The sequence below is a fragment of the Physella acuta genome, unplaced genomic scaffold (genome assembly GCF_028476545.2).
Source record: "Physella acuta isolate Inbredline_101_S28 unplaced genomic scaffold, ASM2847654v3 ptg001278l, whole genome shotgun sequence".
Classification (NCBI taxonomy): Eukaryota; Metazoa; Mollusca; class Gastropoda; family Physidae; genus Physella; species Physella acuta.
In genome coordinates, this window is record NW_026732793.1 from 176,903 (window position 1) to 197,018 (window position 20,116).

Below are 20,116 nucleotides of genomic sequence, written 5' to 3' on the forward strand. Positions count from 1 at the left end.
GCAGTAAGATCAGTAGCGTAGCGAGGGGGGGGGGGGGCGGGGCGGTGGGGGGACTTATGTCCCCGGGCGCCAACCTTAGGGAGTGCCAAAATGGGTTGGAAAAATAAATTCAAAGGTTGAAGGGGGTGCAAATCGAAAGTTTGAGAGCAGGGGGGGGGGTGCAAATCGAAAAGTTTGTCCCCAGGCGCCGGGAAGGGTCGCTGCGCCTCTGAGTAAGATTGTAGAAAAATTCACCCAGTGACTCCTTTGTTTTAAGGTTGACATTTACTCTCGTCTGTTGTATGACATTCGGTCAAGACAGGAACAACTATACAGAATAGGGTATCTAATAAAATATCGGATTAAACAACATTCTCTTTGTTTCTAAAAAAAATAAAAATAAAGCAAATACTTATAATACACGTTATGGGCAAATGATTTGTCAAAAACATTTAAGACAAAACCTTAGCTAAAGTCTAAATAGACTTATATTATCGATAAACAAATGAACTGTTTGTAGATATAATAAACCGGGAGTGATCTCCCCTAAACTTTCTCGAATATTCTTATACAACACCACCGGGGATGGCAGCGCGGGATATGGAAATGATTTTTAATCAATTTTTAATTACTTAAACTTTTTAAAATAGAAGAGAATCTCGTAGAAAAAAGACTTGCTCACCAAGTGAACGCCAAATAATATGTGTATACTAGTGCAGAATATTACTAGTACTTATAAATTCACCTGCAGTTTTTGAGAAATCGGAAATAGCGTAAATTACTACTTCCGGTCAATGGAAATTACTCAAAATTTGTCAGTAGGCAAAAAATTAGATCTTTTACTTACACGCGAAATTTCATTTATCTATCTGAAATAGTACTCAAATTATAGGCTTTTGGAAAATTCAAGATAGAAAAAGTTCCACTTCCGGTTACCGGGAATCGCTCAAAAGTTGAAACAGAACTACAAATTTGATATTATACTTATATACTTATAAATTTCAGCAACCTAGCTGTAACGGTACTCAAGTTATCATGTTTACAGACACATACATACACACACACACACACAAATACACATGCACACACAGACATACGGATAAAATTGCAAGACTTTTTTTTCCCACTCAGGGAGCTGTAAAACGTCGAGATTTGCAAAAAATCTCGATTTTTTTTTCACGATTACAATACTTTCTCTATACTCTGTATACGAGAAAGTGAAAATATGCTATTTATTAAAGGGAGGTAACAACATCGTAAACAACTAAAATCAGTAACATTATCTATAGCGTGGATAAACAGTAAACACTAATATATTAAGTCTGTTTTAAATCACTTTTACAACTAAACAAATGTTTTTGGCTGACATTGATAAATTCATTTAATTTGTTTGAGAAAAAAATTCATAAAGTAAGTGTAAATATTACCTAACCTGAAGCCTTTAGTTTTTTTCCCCCACTTTGATTTTAAATAATTGAGCTTTAATTTTACATTTTGGTTGCCCTCAAACATTTGTACATTTATTTATGGATCCCTGAAAACAAAGGGACACAATACAAAACACAAAACCAAAGGTTTGCTCGTAATGCAAATGAGTTTCCATCATGCAGTCTCACGTTAATTCTATATGGAGGAAAATAATAGTAATGCATTTCCTCAAGATTAGGCATTTTAAAAAAAAAAAATGCTTAAAAACCAATTTCGCCAATGTGCCTAATTGATTTAATTTGCTCTAAATTAAGGGGTGAAAAACGAAATTCAATATGCATTGAAAAGAAGCATCAGAAGGCAACAAACTACAAAATACAGAAAAATCAACATCATCTTCTTTTTCCGACGTGCCCAAAATACACGAGACAAATGAAATGACGAAGTAGACTTCGTCTGTTTCAGAGACCTCGGCATATAAGTGGATAATGTGATCAGCACTATGCCGATCCGTCTTTGCTTTCCCTAACGTATGTTAGGTACCCGTCATGGTTGGTTGGACTCAGGGACGTTCTACTAACTTGAACCCGAATTCGAACTCGAGAGTTTTGGTTAGCAGTCTAGCTCTCTACCGATAGATCACGCCCCCCCCCCCAAACAGAAAAAATAATGTATGCTTTTTATAATTTACTTTACGATTAAGTTGACCAATTCAGTAAGTTCGAATTGACAACGTGTCTTGTACCAGGGGAGGGGGATGAGGTATCACAGTGACTGAAACTTGCTTAAAACATAGAGAGCGCCGTACAACATACAGATATGTGAATAGCTTACTGTTCATACAGTACAGGCTTATGTTATTATGACAGGGGGAAGTGAGGGTAACATGAACTGATCTACTTATATACGGACAGAGTGAAGGAGTCGAATTGAACTTTGAACTTTGGTCATGAGTCATGGCTTCATTTTAAAATAAAGATGGCTGATCTAACGGAGAAATTCGATTCTAGATTGAATATGTAGGCCTATAAAAACACAATAAATAATTAGCTTTCGTTTATAGATGTAACGATATAACTGTTTGTTGTTTCTAGTATGGTCCAACACTATTATCAATTAATTTACTCGAGAATACAAGCGATAAATAGACTTAAGCCGTTTGTTACGTCTGTGTTAAGTCGATCGTAGTAACTAAATTACACACAAAATAATTGAGGTTTTTTTTAATGAACTATTTCAGGTATTAAAGATTTCATATAAATCTTTGTTTCTTAACATTGGGATGGGTTAAATTAGGATATAATTTAATTTAAAAAATATATTTTAAATGTACTCTGAATGATATAAAGTATTTACACCCTAGGCAAGATGATAACGCGTTAGCTCATAACTAAGATGGTATGGGTACGAAACTTATGTAGTCATGGTAAATTTTGTTTGTTTGAATGTTCCCACCCAGAAAGTTGACAGAAGGAAATCTCAAAGCACACGAATTGCTATAAATCCTTGCTATTCTTGAATTTCTCGGAAATTGAAAAATGGAACAAAATTCTGGAACGTTTGCCTGAATCTGGAGCTCATGAAATAATACACGAAGATGCTTAAGCTCGAGTTAAAAGACTCCAAAAGGAAGCTGAACATAAAAAACACAAGGAACAAATTTTGTCTGCGATTCACGTCGAAGGGAGAGAATTCTGAATCAAAGATTGACCACAGTGTGTTGACGAAGGTTGGACCGGCGCAGACGATGTACACCATCGAGAGAAGTTTAACCATTTTAACAACTTTGACGTCTTTGTTAGAAATTTTAGATTTACCCGAGTTGAATTTCGAGGTGGCTGATTTCTGACGCCATTTTGTTTTCTTGTTTAGTTCCGTCACCATGACGACCGTGCAAGCAATGACAGCGATGAAGGAGCCGAAGGTGGAGATGACGATGTTGAACATGAAGGTGATGTTGTCGACCAGGTCGCTGTCCCAGCTGTAATAGATCCCGAACAATGTCCGGTTCAACTTGGGGTAGAACCTCAGCGCTGGACGGTTGGAGTAGAAGACGGGCAGGGTGCCAGCAATCACCAGCAGGAAGATGAGCGTCATCGTGGCGGCCACGCGCTTGTTGGTGAGGACGGCCTTGACCCTGAGCGGCATGGCGATACACAGGCACCTCTCGAACGTGATGAACACCGTGATCCAGCCACGGACCCGATCGAACGTGACGCGAACAACACCGCCCACGATGTAACGAAAAGTCTCGTACACGGTACACACATCCGAGCTGTAGTAGTAAGGGTTGTACCACACCGTCAACAGCCCCAGCATGACTAGCGACAACAGGTCGGCTATAGTAAGGCTAAAGAGACTTATATTCACACTGTCTTTTAAACCTTGTTTTAAAAAGATGATCATGTTAATTATGTTTGTGAAAATACCGAATACAGTGAGGAAGGTTCCTAAGTTGACAAGAAGTATAATCGTTAAAACCGTGTATGTCATTTCATCCATATCGGTAAATTCAGCCAGCTGATTTTCGAAGTGTTGAGTGAAATTCATCTTGACTTGTATACTATATCGAGTAGTAATCAATAAAGTAAATACGTTCTATTAAATCTCATGTTTCGCCACCACAATAGGCTAAAAAGATTTTGTTCAGTGATAGAATAGCAACTAAAACATAACATTTTGTTCATAACTTTTTACAGCGAATATTTTCTAATGATGTACCTTCTTTGGGGCTGGTCTTTCTATATGTTCTGTTCAGAGAATGCATTGGCGAATCCGTTAGATAATAATAATATAATGATTTATATGTCTAATAATATTCTTCTTTCATGCTGTTAATTAGGTGCACTTCTTATTTCACTTTGTTCAGGTCTTTACCAAAGTATTTTCAAAATACCAGTGTAGAATTTCAATTTCATTACTCAACTATCAAAAAGTAGTAGTATTTCACTCTGATAGTAGAATTCTAACGCGTCTGTACGTTGTTTTGTGTTTAAAGTAATGCGTTCAGAATAGTTTGGTGGTGTTTAGAATTTATCTAACACCTTACAATATTTACTCTTTGTAAGATGATGGGAGGTAATTTATAAATCCTTCCGTCAAACAAGAAAATCAATTTCCATAACAATAATAACACCATTACCTTCCTTTTCTGGCGCATCAAATTCTAATCTGAAGCCGACATAAAAACTACATACAAATGTTTATCATATTTTGCGTAGTTTTGTTTCGTCGGATAGTTTTTAATTTTTTATTTTACCCTAATTCAATAAGTTGTGTATGACGACCATGACTATTCAAGTCGTTATCTCTTTGTGATTCAGAATCTGTACAAATCTCTGACTAATCCAAATAACCCATGAAATTATGAGTCATACATATTACAAAATTGATACAGTAATCTAAGGGGCATTGCTAGGGGCATTGGCAAGGTGTAAATTGGAAATAATGTATAAAACGTTAACATTATATGGAAACGTCTTTGTTTACAAAATATATTACCATATATTGTGAGACGTGTTGATCAAAGTTTTTCATCTATAAATACCCATCACAACACAATGTGTGTTGTTTTGTAAACTTTAAGCTCATATATTTTATAAGATTCTTTGTTGGCTTTAAGAAAAGCTGGCTGTTGTGCGTTTGTTTTAGATGTTTTAGTTAATATCGTAAAATATTGATTTGTACCGCGTTCTGGACGGAACACTATTACTTTGCCCCTTTCTACAGAATAAAACTGCAGATAAATTTTGTTTTTAATATTTTAAAATATCATACTCTCGTGGAATTGGTTTGTCTTTGTATCTAGCGGAAAACAGAATGGAACTATTTTCTCTTTCAACTGTAACCTGGACTAAACATTAACTATCATCAATCAGTTCCTGCTTATAGTCTTGTCTGAAATCTAGACTGATCCACCAGTGCCTGCCAATACTGTGGCTATGCCTGTAGCCTAACACCAACTCTGATCCATAAGCTCCTGCCAATACTGTGGTTATGTCTGTAGCCTAACACCAACTCTGATCCATAAGCTCCTGCCAATACTGTGGTTATGTCTGTAGCCTAACACCAACTCTGATCCATAAGCTCCTGCCAAAACTGTGGTTATGTCTGTAGCCTAACACCAACTCTGATCCATAAGCTCCTGCCAATACTGTGGTTATGCCTGTAGCCTAACATCTACTGATCCATAAGCTCCTGTCAATACTGTGGTTATGTCTGTAGCCTAACACCAACTCTGATCCATAAGCTCCTGCCAATACTGTGGTTATGCCTGTAGCCTAACATCTACTGATCCATAAGCTCCTGCCAATACTGTGGTTATGCCTGTAGCCTAACACCAACTGATCCATAAGCTCCTGCCAATACTGTGGTTATGCCTATAGCCTAACATCAACTGATCCATAAGATCCCGCCAATACTGTGGTTATGCCTGTAGCCTAGCATCAATTCTGATCCATAAGCTCCTGTCAATATTGTGGTTATGCCTGTAGCCTAACATCAACTGATCCATAATCTCCTGCCAATACTTTGGTTATGCCTGTAGCCTAACATCAACTGATCCATAAGCTCCTGCCAATACTGTGGTTATGCCTGTAGCCCTGTGTGTGCACCTTGAGACCGCCTTACACTTGTATTATTGCTGTGTTCTCCTGCACTGTGTCAGTCTACAGCTCAATGTCTCGCCCGTGGTACGACTATCCTACAACAAAGACAAGATGGCGGTGGGGCTGGGATGTCAAGTTGAGATTCTTATACCTGGACGAGTTGTCTTTATGAGAAGGACATGGACTGCACATTTTGTCTTAGATAACACGATTAAATAAAGACAGAATCACATTGGGATTCTTAAACCTGACTGGGAGCACTATTATTTTTTTAGAGGTGAAGATATTCATTTGAACACTTTTAAGTTAATAGAACGTGAGATGAAAATATTCATATTTGCACATTAATATACGGTTGATAAATGACCTGCAATTTCTCGGCCTGTTGCGCATTTTACTTGGCAAGGGTAATACATTATCTCCCCTATGTGAATACAATAAAATGTATCTAATACAAGGGAAAGAATAAATAAGAAACAGTTTAAATATTTTCAAACATAAATAAATTACACGATTTGAGACTGTGACTTTTTTTTTAAAAATATAGTGTTTATTTATTAAACTAAGTGTACATTTTTATTTTCACGTATAAAAAGTGTAGAAGTATTGTAATCGTGCGAAAAATCGAATTCGACATTTGACCTCATTGAGTCGGGAAAATATAGTTTTTGCTGTGTGTGTATGTATGTGTGTATGTCTGTGAACACGATAACATGAGTACCGTTAAAGATAGGTTGATAAAATTTCATATATAAGTAATTTATCACATTTGTAGATCTGTATCAACTTTTCAGCAATTTGCGGCAACCGGAAGAGGAACTTATTCTACTTTTGGTTTTTCAACAGCCTACAACTAAACGAAATTTCACATATAAGTAAAAGATCTAATGCTCTGCCTTCTGTCATATTTTGAGTAATTTCCGTTGATCTGAAGTATTAACTAACGCTATTTCCGATTTCTCAAAAAAAAAGGAATATGAATTTATAAAGAACAAATATTCCGCAAATTTCTGTTTGTGCTTTTTTTCTGTGTGCGCATTTTTCTCTTTGCGCATTTTTCTGTGTGCACAAATTTCTTTTTGCGCTTTTTTCCGTTTCGCTTTTTTTCGTTGCGCATTTTTCCGGTCACCCTAAGCTGACATAAAAGCTAAAAGAAAGAAATATTTAGCGAATCTAAGAAACTTAATAATATATTTCTTTAATGAAATACATATAGATGAAACTCGTAAAAAAATCTAACAATACCACATTTTTGTTTTTTATTTTTTCAATCTTATAAGTATAAATACCAGCAGCGAATATAACTATAACTCAGCCATCCATATTTTAATAGCTGAACATTAAAAATCAGCTTACGGGCAAAAATAAATTAGCAATTTTCAGGATTTGTTAGGATATTCACGATATATTTAAATACTGATAATAAAATGTTGACAAATATTCAGTTGAATTAATTTTTGGAACCGTATTAAAAACAATAATTGAGGCTTTAAAGATAAAACAGTTGAAGGCGTTTAAAAATTTCTGTTAAACAATAGCTTCTAAGGATTATAAGAAAGAAAGTGTGAATGAAATAACTGAATGTATTTTCTATGGCTGTCAACAAATTATCCAGACTGAGAGAGAGAATCAGGCGTCCGTCAAAAAAAAAAAAAAAAAAAACAACTCTACGGTGTGTAGCCTACACTTTTCTTGGAAAAAAAAAACAATTTACTTAGAAATAATGTGTCATGTAATTTACTTTTTAATAATCAAGGGAGACAACAATAACACGTTGTTTCTAATAATCTATGTGATATAAAACGTACAAAAATAACAATATATAACAAGCTCAGTCAAGTGGTTCTTTTCGACGAATAAATAATTATATGTTGTTAGTAGGTTGGTGTAATCAAATTCTTACACATTATTTAAATATTTATTTAAAATATATTTTATTTAAACATAAAAATGCGAATAATTCTAATTGCGTTTTTTGACAAGTAATATTTCTGATTTTTTTACGATTTAGTTTGTAAATAGTAAAATTATAGATCTACTAGGCATACTGCCTAGCTTCGCTTAGGTTTTGAAAAACATTTGATAATTTGAATACTAATTATTTGGTGATGGATGAGGCGTGGAGTGCTTGAATCTAAACAGTAATGATAATTTTAGAGAAGATGTTGTAAGTCCTTAAACATCCGCTTTCAGAGAAAATATTCGAAAGTACGCAATTTATAACGAAAATGGACATAGAACTACAGAGGTTCCATGAACAGTATATCTCATAATTTATATTACATTGACTTTTAAAATTAATTTTTTATTTAATTATGATACGATGTTTAATTAACAACTTATTTTTTTCTAAAACAAATGCTATACTTTGTCATTTTCTGTTTCTGTTTAAAATAGTATATAATTATTTGAAAAATAACTATTTAAAAAGGTTACCTCCCTTGAAAATTAACCGAATGACGTATGTCTGTGTTTACTTTTTTTTAAACAAAGTTACTATACTTATATAAGAAAATACGATATATAAATACATTTAATGACTACAATGGCTTTTTCCGACAGGAAAAAGTTTTTTTGTTACCCACCAGGGTCGGTCTACGACCTCAAATAATATTAAGGGGATCGATCGTCAATTTATTTATATATATCTCATATAAGGAGAATTTCACTCGCGGTCATCTTTTAGCACTGGTCGAGGGCTTTGAGTCTGACCAACAGTTTTTCCATACGGCCTAGTCATCTATAGAAATGTATGCAAAACATTAGCATGATGTACAGAGGTTAAGTAACGTAAAAATTGTGTTGAAATTACACTGTTTTTTCCATAAAATACAAAGATTATATAGGGAAATACGACTGGTCAGTTCTGACCCCTTTACGAAGTTTTCCCAGATATGCCGAGTTTTTTGTGACACCCCAAGGCGTTCTCCTACCACCTCACAAAATATCAAGGGGGGTCGTCGGAGGAAAAGTTTTTTCGTAATAGAGCTCATATAAAGAGAATTTCACTCGCGGTCACTTTTTAGCCCTCGTCGAGGGCTTTGAGTCAAACCGACAGTTTTCCCTAAAGGTCGAGCCATTTACCTAAGAGTATGCAAAAAATTAGCCAGATGTAAAGAGGGTAAGTGCCCTAAAAGCCGTTTTCAAATGACCCTCTGTTTTTCCCATAAAATACAAAGATTATATAGGGAAATACAACTGGTCAGTTTTGACCCCTTTACGAAGTTTTCCCAGATATGTCGAGTTTTTTGTGACACCCCTAGGTGTTCTTCTACCACCTCACAAAATATCAAGGGGGGTCGTCGGAGGAAATTTTTTTTCGTAATAGAGCTCATATAAAGAGAATTTCACTCGCGGTCACTTTTTAGCCCTCGTCGAGGGCTTTGAGTGTAACCGACAGTTTTCCATAAAGGTCAAGCCATTGACCTAAGAGTATGCAAAAAATTAGCCAGATATACTGAGTTTAAGTACCCTGAAGTCTGCTTTAAAATGACCCTCTGTTTTTCCCATAAAATACAAAGATTATATAGGGAAATACAACTGGTCAGTTTTGACCCCTTTACGAAGTTTTCCCAGATATGTCGAGTTTTTTGTGACACCCCTAGGTGTTCTTCTACCACCTCACAAAATATCAAGGGGGGTCGTCGGAGGAAATTTTTTTTCGTAATAGAGCTCATATAAAGAGAATTTCACTCGCGGTCACTTTTTAGACCTCCTCGAGGGCTTTGAGTCAAACCGACAGTTTTTCCTAAAGGTCAAGCCATTTACCTAAGAGTATGCAAAAAATTAGCCAGATGTAAAGAGGGTAAGTGCCCCAAAAGCCGTTTTCAAATGACCCTCTGTTTTTCCCATAAAATACAAAGATTATATAGGGAAATACAACTGGTCAGTTTTGACCCCTTTACGAAGTTTTCCCAGATATGTCGAGTTTTTTGTGACACCCCTAGGTGTTCTTCTACCACCTCACAAAATATCAAGGGGGGTCGTCGGAGGAAATTTTTTTTCGTAATAGAGCTCATATAAAGAGAATTTCACTCGCGGTCACTTTTTAGCCCTCGTCGAGGGCTTTGAGTGTAACCGACAGTTTTCCATAAAGGTCAAGCCATTGACCTAAGAGTATGCAAAAAATTAGCCAGATATACTGAGTTTAAGTACCCTGAAGTCTGCTTTAAAATGACCCTCTGTTTTTCCCATAAAATACAAAGATTATATAGGGAAATACAACTGGTCAGTTTTGACCCCTTTACGAAGTTTTCCCAGATATGTCGAGTTTTTTGTGACACCCCTAGGTGTTCTTCTACCACCTCACAAAATATCAAGGGGGGTCGTCGGAGGAAATTTTTTTTCGTAATAGAGCTCATATAAAGAGAATTTCACTCGCGGTCACTTTTTAGACCTCCTCGAGGGCTTTGAGTCAAACCGACAGTTTTTCCTAAAGGTCAAGCCATTTACCTAAGAGTATGCAAAAAATTAGCCAGATGTAAAGAGGGTAAGTGCCCCAAAAGCCGTTTTCAAATGACCCTCTGTTTTTCCCATAAAATACAAAGATTATATAGGGAAATACAACTGGTCAGTTTTGACCCCTTTACGAAGTTTTCCCAGATATGTCGAGTTTTTTGTGACACCCCTAGGTGTTCTTCTACCACCTCACAAAATATCAAGGGGGGTCGTCGGAGGAAATTTTTTTTCGTAATAGAGCTCATATAAAGAGAATTTCACTCGCGGTCACTTTTTAGCCCTCGTCGAGGGCTTTGAGTGTAACCGACAGTTTTCCATAAAGGTCAAGCCATTGACCTAAGAGTATGCAAAAAATTAGCCAGATATACTGAGTTTAAGTACCCTGAAGTCTGCTTTAAAATGACCCTCTGTTTTTCCCATAAAATACAAAGATTATATAGGGAAATACGACTGGTCAGTTTTGACCCATTTCCCGATTTTTCCCGGACATGGCGAGTTTTTTGTAACACCCCAAGGCGTTTTCCTACCACCTCACAAAATTTCAAGTGGGGTCGTCGGAGGAAATTTTTTTTCGTAATAGAGCTCATATAAAGAGAATTTCACTCGCGGTCACTTTTTAGCCCTCGTCGAGGGCTTTGAGTGAGACCGACAGGTCTGCCCTACGGCCAAGCCATTTACCTATAAACATGCCAAAAATTAGCCAGATGTAAAGAGGGTAAGTGCCCTAAAATTCGTTTTGAAATGACCCTCTGTTTTTCCCATAAAATACAAAGATTATATAGGGAAATACAACTGGTCAGTTTTGACCCATTTCCCGATTTTTCCCAGATATGCCGAGTTTTTTGTGACACCCCTAGGTGTTCTTCTACCACCTCACAAAATATCAAGGGGGGTCGTCGGAGGAAATTTTTTTTCGTAATAGAGCTCATATAAAGAGAATTTCACTCGCGGTCACATTTTAGCCCTCGTCGAGGGCTTTGAGTGTAACCGACAGTTTTCCCTAGAGGTCAAGCCATTTACCTAAGAGTATGCAAAAAATTAGCCAGATATACTGAGTTTAAGTACCCTAAAGTCTGCGTTGAAATGACCCTCTGTTTTTCCCATAAAATACAAAGATTATATAGGGAAATACGACTGGTCAGTTTTGACCCATTTCCCGATTTTTCCCGGACATGGCGAGTTTTTTGTAACACCCCAAGGCGTTTTCCTACCACCTCACAAAATTTTAAGTGGGGTTGTCGGAGGAAATTTTTTTTCGTAATAGAGCTCATATAAAGAGAATTTCACTCGCGGTCACTTTTTAGCCCTCGTCGAGGGCTTTGAGTGAGACCGACAGGTCTGCCCTACGGCCAAGCCATTTACCTATAAACATGCCAAAAATTAGCCAGATGTAAAGAGGGTAAGTGCCCTAAAATCCGTTTTGAAATGACCCTCTGTTTTTCCCATAAAATACAAAGATTATATAGGGAAATACGACTGGTCAGTTTTGACCCATTTCCCGATTTTTCCCGGACATGGCGAGTTTTTTGTAACACCCCAAGGCGTTCTCCTACCACCTCACAAAATTTCAAGGGGGGTCGTCGGAGGAAATTTTTTTTCGTAATATAGCCCATATAAGGCGCCGGTCAGTCGAGGTCAGTTTTGACCCCCTCTCTGTGGACTTTTCGGCAAACCGTCACCGGCTCTCGTGTTCTATTGCCCCAAGGCACCATCGTGCCAAATTTGACGCGCCTGCGGCGCCGGGAAGTGCCCTATCGGGCACCTGACCACTTTGCTTTATATATATAGATAATTGTTTCGCTCTCTGTCTATCTATCTGACAAGGGCAATATATATAAAAAAAAAAAAAAAAAAAAAAAAAAAAAAAACAAGGGCAATTTAGAGAAAACACAAGCAGAGTAAATTATAGATTCATAGTATTACGAAAAACGAAACGTGACGTGACATGGATTATATAGTAGAAAATAGCTAAAGCCGGAGAGTGCACACACTAATATGACGTCATTGATTATCGAGTGAACATTGAATTCTAAAGCCAATTTTGTCTAATCTTAACATTGGTTGGCGTGCAGAGTTTCTTTCATGCATCTCTTCGGGTAGAACGTCTAAGACCCCCACCTTCCCCCTCAAAAGAAATGACGTAATCGATACTCTAAAATAAAACACTGACATTATGGCCTAATTAATAAGTAATCTTTAAAGTGTTTTGCGTGCATAGTTTCTTTCATACATCTCCCCCCCCCCCCCCCCCCCCGTAAAACGTCTATTTATAAGATAAAGCCTAGTGCTAACAAGAATGCTTTCTGTATTGCAACAATACAAAGCCTAGTACTAATAATATTACGTTATTTAATAAACATACTTATTAACAAATATTTCATTTTAAAAAATACACTGATGCCTTATGACCAAATATGCTGACAACTTAAGAAAAAGCTGATAAAAAATCTGATGGGTGATAGTAAGTAATATGATTAAAGCCCTTCAGTGATAAATTTTACATCCAAGGACTTAAATCGTTTAAACTATCGGAAATTGTTCATGAAGCAAATATAATAGCTCACATTTTGCCAGCACTGATGCTTTAAAATCGATAGTGAAAATAAAAGATAAAACAATGATTAGTCATGACGCAATATTATTAGTAATATACATTTAGGGTAACTAAAATAGTGATACAATTGTAACCGTTGTTTGAATAAATTTGAATAAATTTGAAATACATTGCACATTACTCATTACTAGATTCAGAAAGCTACAACAATGGGGTTACTTATTTACTTACTTAATCCTCGTCCCTCCCTGTAGTCTATAGGGCAGCAACAAATCTACGCTATTCTACTCTTCTTGGGCGTTCGTGCCTACTGTTGTACCGTTATTGAATAAATTAATAAATAAATAAGTTCTCGTTGAATATCTTAAACTTTCGATGACAAATAAAATAATCAGACTGAAATTTTTACAAATTCAGCAAAATATAGATACATTAAAACTAACGTCGCTATACAGTGGCGTAGCAAGGTCGGGTGTCACCCGGTGCGGCACTTAATGGTGTCACCCCCCAGAGGCGTAGCGACCCTTCCAGGGACAAACTTTCAAATTTTCGATATGCACTTTTTGCCTTGGTGTCACCCCCCTAAATGGTGTCACCCGGTGCGGTCCGCACCCCCCGCCACCTCTCGCTACGCCCCTGCCGCTATGTTAATTTCGTGTTATGACCCTTAGAAAGAAGACTCAGTATTGAAAGAAAATAAATGTACAGTACTACTTTCGGATGGGAAGTATATACTGTTTAATGGCTCATTCGGACATGCTCATTTTGGGTTAGCAAGCACGTGCTCTACCGCTAGACCACGCCATACTTATGGAAAATTAACAACAGCTGAGGGTAATTGCTTTTTGAAAAAAAAAAACTGTCAGTAACGACAACCATAAAATTTACTACGAAATTTTGTACACACTATGTTATGTTACATTTTGTATCATTCCCTAAAATTGAGCTTGAAAAGTTTCGATCTCTTTTGCAGTGCTTTAAATTGAAAATCTCGTTAGTCAGAGAGAGATATAGATCTAAATTTTCAAACTAAATTGATTGTTTTGAACATGATTTCCATTGATAACAAAAAACATAGCATTTATCTGTTTCTAGGCCTCGCTTTAGGATATTTTAATACAAAGTGTACTCATGATGAAAAAAAACAAAACTTAATCAATGTATGTACCAGGGCTATATATTAATATTGTAAATAAGTATAGGACAAATTTGAATGAATAATAACTAACTGTACGTATTTTTTTTAAATCACAAATTAACGTAGGCTATATTTTTCTTTAAGCAAGATTACATTTTAATTGTTTAGGATTTAAAAACCATAACAATAGGTGACAACATTTCTACTTTTTAAAAACGATTAAATAAAAATATTCTCATTTGGTTTAAAAAAATGCTAGCTGGCTAGTATGGAAACGAGAAGCTGGTGACAGTGTTTCTTCCAGACTTTTTTCTCCAGGGGGAGGGGAGAATTTTAGGAGGGGGGGGGGGGGCGGACACTGTCAAAAGTATATATTTTCTATATAAATTCAATTCAGTTTCAAACAGAGTTTCTTCCAGGCAAACCCCCCCCCCCCCCCCGAACGAAATGAAATGTATATAATTTATATTGAAAATATATACTTTTAACAGTGTCCGCCCTTCCAAAGAAAGTCTACCGCCCCCAGCCCCCCATCGAAAATTTCAAGTACCCCCCCCCCCCCCCCCCCCCCCGGAGAAAAAAGTCTGGAAGAAACACAGGTTCCAAAGAAACTCAGAAACTCTGGTTGGTGACTCTTTAATCACGTGAAAAATCTTAAAATATTAGAGTCAAGGGAGTCAACCGATAAATCAACAGCTAAAAGTAGAAATAATATATTAGACGTCAATACATAATAATAGAAGTCTTATTTTAACATTTCTTTATGTGTAATTTATTGTGTACTCTATTTTGCGTATAAACATTATATTTTACATAAAAATAAATAAACTTATTATTTAAATTAAAATGTATAAGCACTAGCTATTACTATGATTATTCCCATTAAGTAAGAAAACTTTCAGATATAGATACTATAATGGCTTTACATAATGGTTTAACTTATGGATCCCCGAAAATAAAGGGACTGTTTTCAAGTTCAAGAGTGGTATTTAGAGATCGACAATATGGTAAATTAGGAATAAATTCAGATATTTTTTCACAAAATACACGGACATCGAGTTAAAAGAAATATTTCAAGCAAAGCTAAGACATAGACTGGGAACTCTCACTTAACTGAGAAAAAATAAATGTACAGGAAAGAAATAAATAAAGTATTAATTTTAATTTAGACAGTCTCAAGCCAAACATCACTCGATCAACCCCAAAGTAAATTAACATTAGAACAGTCTTCTGTTTCCCAGGTTTTTAAAGTGCACAACCTGAATGGTAGAAAGAGATACACACCTCAACCCCCCCCCCCCCCCACACACACACAATTTTATGTCATGGAAAGTTTTGGAATGATAGATCAGTATGTGTATTACAGAGACACTTCTCCCACGGTCGTTTCTATGGGTGGCTACAATGTGAACTTTTGACTCCGCAGCACAGTAAACTAAGCAGTCAAGAGAAACCTAGTTTGCACACCTTATTTTAGTCTAGTTCTTATGCCATTTTATTTTCTCCCTTTGATTATTATATATGCAATTGATGTTCATTGTTCATGTCTTTGATGCTGTGTAAAATCTATCAAATATATTATTATTACTTATTTAAATGTTTAAAAGAATTGAATTAATAAAAAAAAAATAAAAAAAAAAATTCATGTTCAAGAGTGGTAACTCGCTGCGGCAACTTGCGCTCGCGAGCCGCTTGCTGCTCTTTTGATGTCAAGATGCGGCTCTCCAGCTCATTGCACTAATATTAATTTTTATATTATTTTATTTTCATAACTCGCAACAAATATTATACTGTAAAGAAACACAACTTTCAATAGGATAAAAAACACTTATCAGAGAACAGTGAAAATAAGTGCAATAGAAGCCGACAACCGCTTTGGCCCCAGACCCAGCCCCACACCTGTGGACAGCCCCGCGGCGACTATTCCATGCTTGCCACAGCCCAAGTACCGACTTTACGAGTATCGTTAAATGGGGAATGTTATTTTATTAAGAATGCATTTCCCTATTTGTCAGTAATTATTATTTCGACCTGAGTGACGTAGATTTTTAGTAATTAGCTTCCTATGGTCGAGTCGGGTATGCCTACTGCAGAGGCGTAGCTAGGGGAGGGCGGGGAGGGCGGCCGCCCCGGGCGCCGACCCTAAGGGGGCGCCAAAGGGGGTAGAAAAAAAATTTACAAGCTCATTTTAAGCTGCAATTTTGAATTATAAACGGTCAAAGTAAAGAAATTTAACGGTTGAAAGCCTTTGCATACTGATTTAACTGTTTTCTACCTTGAGAGTAACTGTAAAATGTATATCCTTAAGAAACAGTGACCGGAAAAACTGCTTTCCAGCTTTCCTAGATGGAAGGGGGGGGGGCGCTATTTCGAAGACTAAAATCGGAAAAATTAAGGAATAAATAACCCTTATCACTCAGAAAAGAACCCATGGAACTAAAGCGTATTTTTACGATTGTGTAACATAAAAAAGAGTTAGTGACGTTTAAAATCCGCTGTACCATTTTTGTCCAAGATGGTGGGGAAGAGGGGGGGGGGGGCGCTTTTTCACAAACAAAAATCGCAGGATTTGTACTGGATCGGTTACTAGATAACTTTTTTAACAGTGGAATAGAAATGTTTTTTCCTCTAGCTTGTTTCATTATAGTTATACAATCAACCAGTCAACGAAATACCCATATCGTATTCCAATGTGAACAATAAATTGCTATTGTATGTCACTTGTATGACCTTAATCTAACAAACTTATAATCCAAATATATACTATATCCTAAAAGAGACTTCCAAAGATAAAACATAAAAAGACTGTTCTAAACGAATTAGCACCGCTACAATATTTTATTTCTGACATTACTAATCATCATCTTTAAAGGAATTTAATTGGCGTTGAGTTAAGTTTTAGGGAACGACAATCATACAGCGTAACTATTAATTTTTTTCATGACTGTCGCACACACATACACACACACACACACATATATATATATATATATATATATATATATATATATATATATATATATATATATATATATATATATATATATATATATATACATATACATATATATATATATATATATATATATATATATGTAACGAGAGTATCCTGCTCGCAGAGCCAAATGTAACGAGACTATTTGCCTGTAGTGCCAAATGTTAACGAGTTCTGCTCGACAACGCCAAATGTTACCGAGTCTAACCACTCATTCTACACAACATCGACCACAGTATAGATACTCGAAGATGCAGGTTCGCTATTGATCCTTTTATTACATGAATCAAAGAAATGCTTCACAATAATATACTGAATCAAAAGGAATGCTTCACAATAAGAGTTTGAATCAACTGACTCCCAACAGTCCTCACTAGTCTTCATATAACTGAATACACATGTCTATCGTCCTTCTTAACACAATATAACCAACTTGATACTGCCACACAGACTGACTGATCGAGAGAGAGAGAGACTCAGCCGTCGCCTTCCTTATATCCCCCTCGTATCCGTAGTCGTATTCGGTTCTATCATAATCGTAATCGTAATCGATTCTAATCGTTACATCAGAATGTTAATTACGCCGCTTCTGTCGTACAGTCCGATTTAATATAACATCTGCACTGTTTCGTCAGCCAAATCGTGTCAAAGTTGACAGCGCTTGTCGTATCCTTCCAAACTACGCCGTGGCTTTATGATCGTTATCAGTTGGCTTATCAGTCCAACACCTGCACTATCGCGTTCTCAACAATAGTGACTAGTAACTAGGCCCACCCTAGTTACATTCACCGCCGCCTTTTTTTGTGTGTTTTCAACCACAAACAACGCTTGGTAGGTGCACTTCCTAAATGTCCATCGCACCATCGTAAAAAAAAAATTATTGTTCCATTCACTGTCAATGTCGTCCCATTCGTAAAAGACTGACAGTTATCCCTATTTCACATATCAAATGTGTCTACATCATATTCCTCAGACACAAAAACAGTTCTAGAATTCACATCCACCTTTTTTCGTTTGGTGCCTTCACCAGTTCACTTTTATGACTTTTTGAACAGTCTGTTCTCATACCAGCGCGACCATGAAAGAATTGATGGTTGCTGACAAAAAATTTCGTATTCTTTCTGTTTCTCAAACTTCTCCGCGGACCACTTATCTGATGGTCTACTGTCTCTCTGCTTCTGGGAGGAACGGGATCCTCTTCGTTGCCGTTATCCTCCACTTGTGTCTCGCTGTTGTTCTGTTGATGGTGACATGGTTCCGGGATGGGTATGAGAATTTCCGTGTAAGTTTCCGGTTCCCTAATTGTCTTAGGTTTCCTTGTGTGTAACTGCTCTTCTTGACTATGACAATATTTCTTTAATTGAGCAATATTCGCCCACCGATCCGGTTTGGCGTGATCGATGGGTCTTATCTTAAAGGGGCCACCTGCTACTTTAGGCATCTCCACGACTTGCCATATCTCCTGTCCCCAGAGGTCGTGGATTTTGTTTCTGCCTAACGGGTGGCTACGCAGTAATACCCTGTCGTTCAGTTTGAGTGGCGGGTCCTTTGTCTGTACCGGCGGTTCCCTTCGCCGTGCTTCATGTTCTAGTCTTTCCTGTACTACCCTGTACATTTCTCTAATTCGTCTCATATGTTCATTCACATATTCCAGTGCAGTGTATGAGCCAGTCATACTCTCCTTTTTTCCTAGGAACAAGTCAAGAGGGAGTCGAGCCTCCCGTCCGAACAGCAACATGTGTGGCGAAAAGCCGGTTGTGGCATGGGGGTGCAGTTGTATAGATATACCAACTCTGGGAGAAAATCAGGCCAACGTTTTTTCTGTTCAGGTTCTAGCGTACGCAGCAAATCATGCATGCTGCGGTTGAACCGCTCGCACTGTCCGTTTCCTTTCGGATTAAATGTGGTTGTTCTATATTTGTTGATCCCGTAGTGGCTGCACAGTTGGTTGATTACTTCTGACTCGAAGGCCCTTCCTTGGTCAGAGTGTAATTGTCTTGGTATGCCATATTTGATGAACCAATGTTCTATTAAGACCTTTGCCACTGTTTTGGCAGTCTGATCTCGTGTGGGCACCGCCACAGTCCATTTGGTGAATACATCAGTCATTACCAACACATGTTCCGTCCCATCCGATGATTGCTCCAACGACGTAAAGTCCATAGCCACAATCTCTAGTGGTTTTGTCGCTAGTAGGTGTCCTGATGGCTGTCTCATTTTGACAACTGGCATTTTCGCATGCTGACACCTCACACAAGCCTCACAATGGCGTTTGACCTCCATTTCCATATTGGGCCAGTAACACCTCCGTCGTAATATTTTGTGCGTCCTGTCCTGACCCTGGTGTCCTGCCCTGTCATGTGCCAACCTTAGCACTTCTTCTCGTAATTGTCCAGGCACCACCACCTGGTGTATTGTCCCATCAATTTGGTCATGAATTCTCCGCATGAGAACACCATCCTTTATGCTGAGACGGTCCCACTGACTCAGTATTTTCTTTGTTTCTCGACCAAATTGTTCTCTTTCCCTTCTTTCTGGGAATTTTTGTTCCTGGACGTGTTTCAACAGCGGCTGTAAGCCACTATCCGTTCTCTGGGCATCTCTTATCTCTTTGTGATTAAGGCAACTAAAATCACCAATGTCCATATGTCCGGGCTCTGTGGAAATGTGCTCCACCCCGGTCTGTCCGTTTTGCATCACTTGCACCCCGTGAGGGATATCTGTTGACGCTCTGACCTCACATATTCCTGTCAGCGTTTCTTCCTCATCGCCCGGTCTCTCGTAAGGATTCCTTGATAAGGCGTCCGCATTGTCATTGGACCGCCCCGGGCGATATTTTATCTCTAGGTCAAGGAGTGCCAATTCTGCTGCCCATCGCTGTTCGATGGATCCCAGCCTTGCTGTAATTTGAAGTTCTTTTTCAATATCTGATAATTTTTCTTCAAGTCTTGTTTGAG

At 37.4% G+C, this 20,116-nt stretch overlaps 1 protein-coding gene across 1 annotated transcript; it reads right to left on the bottom strand.

Annotated features, from left to right (window-relative positions):
• Positions 1-2,916: 2,916 nt before the first annotated feature.
• LOC131957923 (uncharacterized) lies at positions 2,917-3,813 on the bottom strand. Its single transcript, XM_059322773.1, has one exon. It carries the CDS (start codon positions 3,811-3,813, stop codon positions 2,917-2,919), a length of 897 nt encoding a protein of 298 aa, XP_059178756.1.
• Positions 3,814-20,116: the final 16,303 nt, after the last annotated feature.